Source organism: Dromiciops gliroides, chromosome 2, assembly GCF_019393635.1.
Source record: "Dromiciops gliroides isolate mDroGli1 chromosome 2, mDroGli1.pri, whole genome shotgun sequence".
Lineage (NCBI taxonomy): Eukaryota > Metazoa > Chordata > Mammalia > Microbiotheria > Microbiotheriidae > Dromiciops > Dromiciops gliroides.
The window spans coordinates 98940750-98952140 of NC_057862.1; the positions used below are offsets into that span (position 1 = coordinate 98940750).

The window sequence follows — 11391 nt, forward strand, 5'->3', positions numbered from 1 at the left end:
GTGGGTAGGAGTGAGAAGAAAGGTGACAAATAACCTCAATGATGATATGGTTTTTAATGCCTGTCTTTAATACTGACTTCTTTTGTGCTTTTGAGCATGTACCTGATCTGCCTATGCCTTTGTATAAACTGTCCAGATTGTGCTTCATTTGATGTGACAGTTTTCCCAAAAAAAGGTTTAAGTTGAATTTTTGTAAATGATATCTTATTTTCTGTTTGCTTCCATGAAAACTTCAGAGAAGTCTTATTTTCACTTTGATCGTGAGCAAATTGCTCATGCCTAATGCTCTGAAGCTCTCTCTGTTTCCACAGTTCTCTATTTCTTGCCCTGTTTGCCAACTTTTCTGTCCATTTGCTCACAATCAATAAGTAATATATTCAGCATGCTTGCTGAAAGAAACCTTTTAAATTCAGTGGTAGATCCTTCTGAGATGAGAATTACTAACCCTTAATTTTTATCATTTGTGAGTCTCTGTTAGAATACCAGGTTTTCTTAAAGCAAGATCCATCAGGATTTCTTCACAAATGGTAGACTCTATTGACATGACATTTAATTCAAAAAACATTTATTAAATGTATGCTATGTAATATTTGTATTGATTGAGCGCTGTATTGGTCTCAGATTAAGTTAAAAAGGAGAGTAGATAAATTAGAGAAATCTTTTTTTCTTTGGGCCACTCACCAGTCTTTGCCAATGAGATAGTAATCTCTTTTAGGGGTTTTAATGGACATCACTTCCTTGGGTAGGCATTTAAACATCTTTTGGATTGATATCATTTTCTCATGGTCACTGATGCCAACTTCTATACTGGAAATTCTGTTGAATGATAATAGTAAGAACTTAACTGGTGCTTTAGAATTTGCAAAGCATTCCACATGATCTCATTGGTCCTCAAGACAATCCTGTATAGTAGATACCATAGATGTTATTGTCCCCATTTTACAGATCAGGAAATTGAGGCTGGGAAAGGTTTAGTTATTTTCTCAGGGTAAGACAACTAGTATGAGGTAGCGTTTTAATTCAGGTCTTTCTGACCTCCAAGTCCAGTACTCTTTCCATAACTCCATGACATGTACTATTAAACTGATATAAATAAAAACCTGGGCAGAAAACTGGTCTATATTTTTATACAGGGAATGGAAAACTATGAACTATCCATTGTATTCAAGTGGAAATTAAAGTTTCCAATAGGATATCCATTGCACTTCAGAGAATGATTGCATTTTGATGATTTAGTTGTTGTTATTCGTTCAGTTGTTTCAGTTGTGTCTGACCCCATTTGGGGTTTTCTTGGCAAGGATATTGGAATGGTTTGCCATTTCCTTTTTCAGATTAGGAATGGAGGCAAACAGGGTTCAGTGACTTGCCCCAGGTTACACAGTTAGTGAGTGTCTCAGGACAGATTTGAACTCAGGAAGACAAGTCTTCCTGATTCCACACTCTATCCACTGCTCCATCTAGCTGCCCAAAGATTTAGTAGTCTTAGAAACTAAATTTGGCTCTGATTCAGACTTGTTCACTAAGTGATTAAAAATTATTTGTTAAGGCTATAATCTAGTGATTGCATTAATATCTGGGTTTAGTTAAGGCAAGGCTGAAAAAAGTGTAGTGATTTGTATTAGTTTGGGGTTCATTCTGGCTCAGGTCAAGTTCCTGATTTCCTATTAATGAATCTGAAGCCTTTTCTTTGCTATCCTTTGAGAAAAGTGTTAATATGAGAAGTGGTGATATAACCTAAGATGTTTTCTTAATGACTCACTTGAGCAATAAAGTTCTGCATGGATGAAATGATCCATTCACCTTCTTTCTGTGACATACCCAAAAGTTATCCAGTTAGGAGGAAACACATACACACACACACCCACACCCACCCACCCACCCACCCACCCACACACACACACACACACACACACAATCTCTGGGAGTGAAAAAACATGGACTCTTCGGTGAACTCTTGTTATTTGGAGATTTAACAATTAAACTATATGAACTGTCAAATAAAACCCTGTCTATCCTTTTCAAAGTGTTCAGTCTTAGCTGTTTTCCAGTGACAAGGGTCATTTTCTGTTCTTAGCCCTGGGCTTGACTCCCTAGATCAATGACTTAAATTCACCATTTATATGAAGCCAGTTTGATTTTTCAGGATCGGAAGTTGATAAAAATTGTACGCACTGATCAACTTCAATGGAACCCCGGCAGTGATGGTCTTTAAAATACTGAAGACTGTAGCAATTTTCCTTATTTTTTGACAGGACGAAATACCGACTTTTCCAGGAGGGCTGCACAATAAGAAAAAAAAAAAGATGTTTGCATCTCTGAAATCTTCAGGGAGCAGAAGCAAAAAAAAATGCTTATGAAGGCAGTGGGAGGATCACTAAATTGTACTTAGTACCATACCTGGGAGGAGAAAAGCTGAGGGGGTGGTGATTTAATAAAGTAGGCTTGTCTGCAGACTTCATTTTCATAATGAAATGGCACTTGTTTGCCTGATAAAACCAATAAAAAAATGAATAGAGCTATTACTCAATTTCTTCCTGGTCAGTCTATAAAAAGAGCTTGTTCAGTTGGAAAACATTACCGTTTAACTCATGAAAGGTTGGCAAGTGACTCAGGTATGGAAAGAAATGCCTCCCCAAACCCATCCAAAACATCATCAACAACAACAATAACAAAACAACTAATACAACCCACCCCTAAACAACAAACTGACAATAACTCAGGGGAGAGAAAAGCCATTTATGAGATTGGCAGTAAAAGATTGGTCTGACTCTGACTGCACTGAAAGTCTCTCATTTGCTTTTTCCTTTGCATTTTTGACTCACTTTCTTTGGCTCTCCAGATATGAATAAGGCTTTATTCTTATTTCTGTTATATTAGTAGCTACTGAAGTATACACTCGATCTGTTCTTCTTTGCCTACTGTCTTTAAAAAACAAAACAAAACAAAACACCAATAACAAAATCCACCCTTCACTCCACCCCACCCTCCAAAAAACCCAAGCAGAATCTTTTAGTTTGAGATGTAAAGAACTGTTTTTTGGTTTGGGGTTTTTGTGGGGTTTTTGTACATGCTGGCTGTGGTTTTTACCTGTTTTTTTTTTAATTTTTAAATTTGAAAAAAATGAAATCTTCTTTAAAGAACGGGACTCTCTTTTATTAAATGAATCTCCCAGGATAGGACAATTATCTCCCCACCCCCATCCCTTAGTATCCAAGTCTAGGTTTCCATGGAAAAAAATTCAGAAAGTGTTTCCTTATTCTTGCCCATTTACTTAGAAAAATGAATGGCTCCCCAGTCAGCACCCTAGTTCCCATCATGAAGTTGGGCTACTTTGGTGGTATTTACACCAAGGGGGAAAGTAACGGCATCTTGAAGGGACTATCTCCCTTGCTCCAGGTCTTGTTTTCCCCTTATTATTTCTGGATATTCTCTGTCACTGAATAATTAATCCTTAATAAGTTTACTAACAGGCCTTCAGTAAAAAGGTTTCTCTTGCAGACATAGAGGGTTTTACAAAGGTGAACGCTAAACTTCTACAACAATGTCCTAATTGGTTTTCATCACTTCATTCCTTTCCCCTTAGATTCATTCTTCACATTACAGTAAGATTACTCTTCCTTATGCACAGATATGATCATTTAACTCCATTGTTCAAAACCCTCACCACTCTCTACTGAATAAAACCCAAACTCTTTTGGTTTGGCCTGCAAAGTCCTACACAATATGGTGCCTTCCTCCTTTCCCCTCCATTCTCTCCACATATTCTATGTTTCAGTTGATTTGTATTACTGGTCATTACTTGAATATGTCTAACATTTTTACCTCTGCCTTTGCTCAAATTATTCTCTGTGTTTGGAATGACTTTTATACCCACTACATGAAGGTCTCTACCTGTTGAAATCCTACCCATTCTTCAAGACCAAGCTTAAATACCATGAGCACCAGGAAGTCTCTTTCTATTATTTCCCTTTCTCTTAGTTAAAAATGCTTCCTCTCATCTTACTTAGTTTATTAGAGCTGTCTTGCATTCTCATTCCATTATAGCTATTATTATAGAGATAGGAATTGCCATGCTTGGAATGCTCTGGGCATAGCAGTTGTAAGACTATTAAGAGAATCAGTCAGTCAATAAGCATTTATTAAACACCTACTATGTGTCAGATACTGCGCTAAATGTTGTGGATACAAAGACAGGCAAAAGACAGTCTTTGGGGCGGCTAGGTAGCGCAGTGGGGCAGTGGATAAAGCACCGGCCCTGGATTCAGGAGTACCTGAGTTCAAATCTGGCCTCAGACACTTGACACTTACTAGCTGTGTGACCCTGGGCAAGTCACTTAACCCCCATTGCAAAAAAAAAAAAAAAAAAAAAAGACAGTCTCTGCCCTCAAGGAGCTCACAATCTTATGGGGGAGACAACACAAAAATGCAGGTAAATAGGAAATCATCGGTAGAAGAATGGCACTAGAATCAACAGGAATAGGAACAGCATCCTATAGAAGACTGTTGTTTAGTCATTCAGTCATGTCTGACTCTTCATGACCCCAGGGGACCATACTGTCCATGGGGTTTTCTTGGCAAGGATACTGGAGTGGTTTGCTGTTTTCTTCTCCAGCAGATTAAGGCAAACTGAAGTTAAGCTAGTAAGTGTCTGAGTTCAGATTTGAACTCAGGTCTTCCCGGGTTCCTTATATCCTACAGAAGAAGCCTTTGTTTACTCCATTCTCAATCCTTATTTTTTACTTGACCTATCATTGAGCCGTAGAGAGATAGGAGTATGGATGGTGCAATCAGTGCCATTGTCACTGTAAATCCTGATTTTCTAGATGACCTCTGGGGTCCCTTCCAGCTTTAGAGGGAGAATCTTATGACCCTATACTGACAATAGGCAACATCTCTGGTTTGGGGATACCATCACCTTGATGAAAGCTTTCCTTGGCCCTTACTTTGCTTTATCGGTTTAGAAATGAAAATTCCATCCCAAAGGCTGCCTATTCCTACACATTCGACAATCATCAAATGGAAAAAAACGGCAAGAGGAAATTTCTTCTGGGAATAAGACAGAGGCCCATTTCAATTCAACGAGTAATTATTAAGTTCTGACTGAATGCACCGGTGATACAAAAACAAAACAAATAGCCCCTGCCCTCAAGGGGCTTACATTCCAACTGTCCACCTCAAGAGGGAGGAAAGGAAATCAGCTTAAACTCGTGTCTTCTTCCCACTGGAGGGGAATCTTCCATAAGAATGCTTCCTGTCTGTAAAACCAAAGCTGGATTCCTACTAATTAAATTGATTAAAAAATTGGGGCAATATAAAAGATTTTTTTTTCTTTCTGAGATAGCATCAATTTGTTACCTGAAAAAGCTTGAGATTTAGAAGCCATTGCAGATGCCTCCTTCCACCTGTCAAAAAAAAAAAAAAAAGCCTGATTTATTTAGGCCCTGAACAATAAATAGTTCCCTGCACTGATTAGCCAGATAATAAATAATATGGTGGTATGATGAAGAGGCCAATAATCAGCTATTACAGGAGTGCTGGACAAATAGGGTGTGTGTTAAGTCATGAGAAAAATCGTGATGTGTTTTTTTTTTTTTTCTGCCCCAAGACAGATCAATAGCAACTGTAACCAGGAAACATCCAAGCAGCTGAACAGTGATTGGTAAAGACAGTGGTATTTTGCAGGTGCGCACAAGATTATTACCAGAGCTGGTCTCCTCAGGACATATTCTCAGTTACTGATTTTTAAATGGTTCTTGGCCTCTTGCCCTAGAAGGACGTGTAATACTGAAAGTTAACATGAAACAGGGCAGGGGCAGCTAGGTGGCGCAGTGGATAGAGCACCGGCCCTGGAATCAGGAGTACCTGAGTTCAAATCCGGCCTCAGACACTTAACACTTACTAGCTGTGTGACCCTGGGCAAGTCACTTAACCCCAATTGCCTCACTAAAAAAAAAACAAACAAAACAAAACAAAACAAACAAAAAAAACATGAAACAGGGCAAAGGTTCAGATCCAACAATATTCAGCAAATTTATTTAAGCACCTAACTGTATGTCTAAGTAGTGTACTTTGCCCTGGCAGGGATACAACATTTAGAGAAGACACAGACCCTGCCTTCCTAGTGCTGAGCACTTAAGGGCATTAATGTAAAATAAATTGAAGTTGAACATTATAGAATTGCATATCCCCAAAGAAGAGATTGGAGAAAATGCCTCCCTTTGCAAGGGAGAGGTCCATATATGTAGAACATTGAGTATACTTGAGGACTTTTTTTTTTGGATGAATTGTTCAGTTTTGTAATTTTTTTCTTTTCCCTCTTTTTTTTTTCCCCCTTTTTTCTCTTTAAAAGTATTCTTTGTTATATGGGATGGCCTTTGGGGGGAGGAATAGCTGTTGTGAAACTATTAAGAGAATCAGTCAGTCAATAAGCATTTCTTAAGCACCTTACTGACACAGAAAAATTTAGGATATATAAAAACAAAAGATATCAATAATGATTTAAAAATGTAAAATAAAACGAATTCACAGAGCATAGAGTGGCAACTAGGTAGCATGGTGGATAAAGCGCTGACCCCGGAGTCAGGAAGACCTGAGTTCAAACTTGACCTCATATACTTACTGCCTGTGTGACCCTGGGCAAGTCACTTAATCCTATTTGCCTCAGTTTCCTCACCTGTATAATGAGCTGGAGAAGGAAATAACAAAGTACTCTAGTATCTTTGCCAAGAAAATCCCAAAACAGGGTCACAGAGAATTGGACACAACTGAAATGACTCAACAGAAACAATGATGTATAGAATTGTTGGGCTTTAGACTTCTAAACTTAAGAATTCTAAAACTAAATTCTAAATTCTAATTCTAAACTTAAGGTATTTTTAATCTAGCCATAGAAGTCAGCACAGCTTCGGGAGTTAATTCACTGCACTCCTATTGATATCAACAGAATGTCAATTCCAAGAACAGTTTAATTTTAGGTTTTATATCCATATCTCCTAGTGCAGTGCCTTGTACACTGTAGGAATTAATAAATGTTTGGTCATTTGAATTTAATGATAGTTTGGTAGGGGATAGATAAGATACAGAAGTAACTCTATTATATAATAATAGGTCATTTCACCTCCTATCTATAAAATGTGGAATTTGTATTAGATGAACTCCAAGGGCCCTCCCAGGTCTAGATCTGTGATGGCAAAGATTACATCAGAGAGCTGCAAAATGAGTGTTATACCAGTTTAAAGGCCGGGGAAGGGAAGGGGGGGAAAAGGGGAGAAGCAGACAGGTTTTTTTATTAGCTCCAGAATCAGGCCTTATGGAGGAAGTGGTTTTGTGTCAGGCTTTAAGGGATGATTAGAAATTCAGCAGGTAAAAAAAGGAATATATACAAAACAGTGAAATGTGAAGTAATTTGTCAGGGGAGCCGGTGAGGCCTCTAGAAGTTGAGGAGATCACGACATACATACTTCAAGCAGAAAGTGGTGCCTGAGTTATGTCTGACAGAAAGAAACAGGTTCTATGAGGCAGGAATAAGGAAAGAATAATGCATTCCGGGCATGTGACAAGCAGGATCCACTGGGTAACAAGACACTAAGTGGATTTCAAATAGATTCCATAATTCATAATGTGAAAATTATACAAGAAGCAATTAAGACAAATTCAGTGGAGTTGGAAGGAGAATTAGTTACTGTATCTGCTTAGGAGGTAGAATAGAAAGCTAGAAAAACCTGGAATTTCAGGCCTAAGCTTTCCTTTCCCAAGTAAGGGATTCAAGGTCCCGTGCTCCTCTCTGCTCCACTTGAGAGGACTTCTTTGGGTTCCCTTCTTCCTTACATGTTGTTCTGGGATTGTTCCTCATCATGCCAGATTGGAGAAGGCAGGGAGCGAGCTTCAGTGCTTTGGAAGGAAAGAGACTAGTCTGCCTGGAAAGGACAGAAAAAAGGGGGAAGGGGGCAGGGTGTGGGGCAAGAATAGGAGAAAGTAGACTGAGGTTTTATAAGATGGAATGAGAGAGGGAGGAAGTCAATAAATTGAAGTCCCCCATCCATATACTTGGCTTCCTGTTCCCCATTCCTCAGCCAACATCTGAGATCATGTTCTCACTGCCTTCTATACTGTAAAAGTAACTAACTCATGTATTAGATATCTTCCCGAATGAGGAAAAGCCCCAGTGTGCTAAGTGGCACAGTGGATAAAGCACTGGCCCTGGATTCAGGAGGACCTGAGTTCAAATGCAGTCTCAGACACTTGACACTTACTAGCTGTGTAACCTTGGGCAAGTCACTTAACTCTCATGGCCCCACAAAAACAAAACCAAACCAAACCCAAAACAAAGCAAACAATCATTATCCTTCCAATTACTCTGGATTGAAACCTTAGTGTCTTCCTTAATTCCTTATGTTCACTCTCCTTCACCCTACATAATCCTATCAGTAGGCAAAATCTCATATGTTCTAATCTCCAGAACATCTCTTGCATTCATCCCCATCTCTCCCTTAATATCCACCACCCAAGTGCAGGTCCTCATCACTTATTACCTGAATTATCTCAAGTTTCCTAAACTGGTCTCCTTGCCTCCTGGCCTTCCCCACTGGAATCAGTCCTGTACAAAGCTGCCACATTGATTTTCTTAAAATTTCAGGTCTGATCATATCATTGCCCTTATTCAATAATTACAGTGATATTGACTCTAGCATTAAATATCTTTATCTTATCCCTCAAAATTTTGTATGACTTCACTTACTAGCTGTGTGACCCTGGGCAAGTCACTTAACCCCAATTGCCTCACCAAAAAAAAATTGTATGACTTGAGTTTTATTTTATATATATATATATATATACTAATATAGCACTGTATAATTCATAAATAGGGGGATTATGTTGCTCTAGGTGGCAAAGTGGGAACAGCAGAGTACCTGGAATCTGGAAGACCTGAGTTCAAATTCAGCCTCAGACACTTACTAGTTATGTGACCCTGAATAAGTCATTTAACCACCGTCTGCTTCAGTTTCCCCTTCTATAAAATGAGGGTGATGATAGTCCCTACTTTTCAGGGTTGGTGTGAGGATAAAAGGAGATGATATTTATAAAGGCCTTTGAAAACCATAAAGTAGTACATTTAATGCTAGCTATTATGATATTGAAACTGCTGTGCTCAAAATATTTTACTGATGGGGTTCAAAATCTTAAGTGTGGAATTGAGTGGTCTAGATATCTCTATTTCTATGCCTCTTTAGGAATGAAGAAACTTTTCCTTACATTTCCTTTCATTGGCAACACATTGTTCCCCCCCATAAACACACACACACACACACACCCCTATACTCACAACTATGCACACCCCACCCCACAGGACCCACATTAATAATTTTACATTTAGTTTTTTTTATCTCGTTCAAGGCATATCCCACCTATAATTATCTTATGATTTATTTGTTATTATTCATTATTTGTCCATTATTTATCTACTAAGGAGTTACTTAAAAGTGTTATCAAGGGGATCAATTTCTTTATGATTTTAGAGTCTAATTGATTGGAGATAGCAAAAGCACAGAATCCCTAAACTGAAGAGATGGACAAGATCTCAAAGATCATGTAGTACAACCCATCAGGAATCCCTCCCTGGAACATTCTTGAGAATCGGTCATATAACTTTTGCATGGAGACTTCCAGGGAGAGGGAAGCCACTACCTCCCAGGGCAGCACATTCCACTTCTGAATAGCTCTAATTGTAAGCTTGCACATAGTAGGCATTTCATTTTTTCCTTACATCAAACTGAAGCCTGCCATTCTGCAACTTACGTCCCTTCTCCTTGTCCTTAATGACCAAGCACATCAAGTCGAATCTCTTTTCCACTCAAGGGTTCTTCAAGATCTTTGCAGACAAGTATCCAGTTCCTCTATCCTCAAATTTCCACCTATCCCATCCCCAAATTTCAGACAGCTGCTATTTGATCCATAAGGGTTTGGAATCTTCACATCAATAATATGTTGAGAAATCAAGCCAACCAACACCAAGATAATACTTACTGGAAGCTGGGCTGCCCTTGTAAGTGTTCTTCAGAAATTCCACTTGATCCCAGGTCTCCACAACTCACTCTTAAGGGTACTCCTTACTATTGCTGTGTAGTTCCAGTAATGAAATCATGATTAAGCACAATCTCTGTCTGAAATCTGAGTCAAAGGGATTTTCCAAGCCAGCACCTTCCTGAGGGCTTACTCTGGCCACAAGCCTGAGCGAAAAAGAAAGTTAAATCAAGGGGATTCACCTCTGTACTGGCTTGACATGTGACTCTGAAGAGTTCCCTGTAAACTTCTCGATACAAAAAGAAAGTTGTCACCCATGGTCTTTTTTTTCCTTCTTTTTTCTTTCTTCTTTTTCTTTGAATCAAATCTGATTACACACCCAGTCTTGAATTTCTGCAGGAACTACTCTGGTGGAGATTTCTTCCTTTCATTTAACACTTCTCACCCAAATGGCTCAATGAAGGAACTTTTAACTCTTTTCATGCACTTAGGGAGAAAGCAGTGAGGACTGCTAGTTGGAAGGTGGGAAAAGTACGAGAGACCTTGTGTACTGTACACACCCATACCCACACCCACACTCACATGTCCCTCGTGTAGTTTTCAGGAACTTTTTTTTTAATTAATGCACAATGGGGTTTTTCCCATCAGGGTTAAAAGGTAGCAGAGATAAGCATGATTTCCTAAAGCATTTTCCAGTAATCCCTGAAAGGCACACAGACTACAGAAAATGTCAGCTTTGTAAAAGTTCTAAGGGGCAGCTAGGTGGCGCAGTGGATAGAGCACCGACTCTGGATTCAGGAGTACCTGAGTTCATATCTGGCCTCAGACACTTAACACTTACTAGCTGTGTGACCCTGGGCAAGTCACTTAACCCCAATTGCCTCACTAAAATAAATAAATAAATAAAAAGTTCTATAGTTTGGGTATCTCTGGAGCATCAGAAAGATGTTTAGGCGAGAGACGTTAAAGTAATCTGAAGACTGGGTTTGACTTGATTTCTGCAGGGAAGTGCATTGAAATAGAACTGTCCTGCTCCATCCCCCCACCCCCAAATTCAATCTTTTGTATAAAAGACTGCCTGGTATTAGGGAAAGAACACTAACTTGGGATCAAACTCGAGTTTTCTAGTCCAATCCCCTCATTTTAGTGATGAACAAACTTAGACTTTTAGATAGGAATTGACTGGTTGCACCTCTATCCCTTTGCCCAAGCTGTGCCCCATGCCTAGAACACACTCCTTGCCTCTGAGACTCCTTTGTTTCCTGCAAGGCTCAATTTGTGTCTCTTTTCTACATGAGGCCTTTCCTAACCCTCCCCTCTCCCTAGGTGTTAATGCCTCCCCCCCAAAAATAATTTGTTTTTTGTTTGAAT

At 39.1% G+C, this 11391-nt stretch overlaps 1 protein-coding gene across 1 annotated transcript in view; it reads right to left on the reverse strand.

The window, feature by feature from the left end:
• Window positions 1-10575, reverse strand: part of PLEKHS1 (pleckstrin homology domain containing S1) — a 29749-nt gene extending 19174 nt beyond the window's left edge. Inside the window, 5 exon segments of the mRNA XM_043980389.1 lie at window positions 682-816; window positions 2173-2279; window positions 2398-2486; window positions 5356-5402; window positions 10024-10575. Coding sequence (XP_043836324.1) covers window positions 682-816; window positions 2173-2279; window positions 2398-2486; window positions 5356-5383 — 359 coding nt within the window. The 5' untranslated portion in view covers window positions 5384-5402; window positions 10024-10575.
• Window positions 10576-11391: the final 816 nt, after the last annotated feature.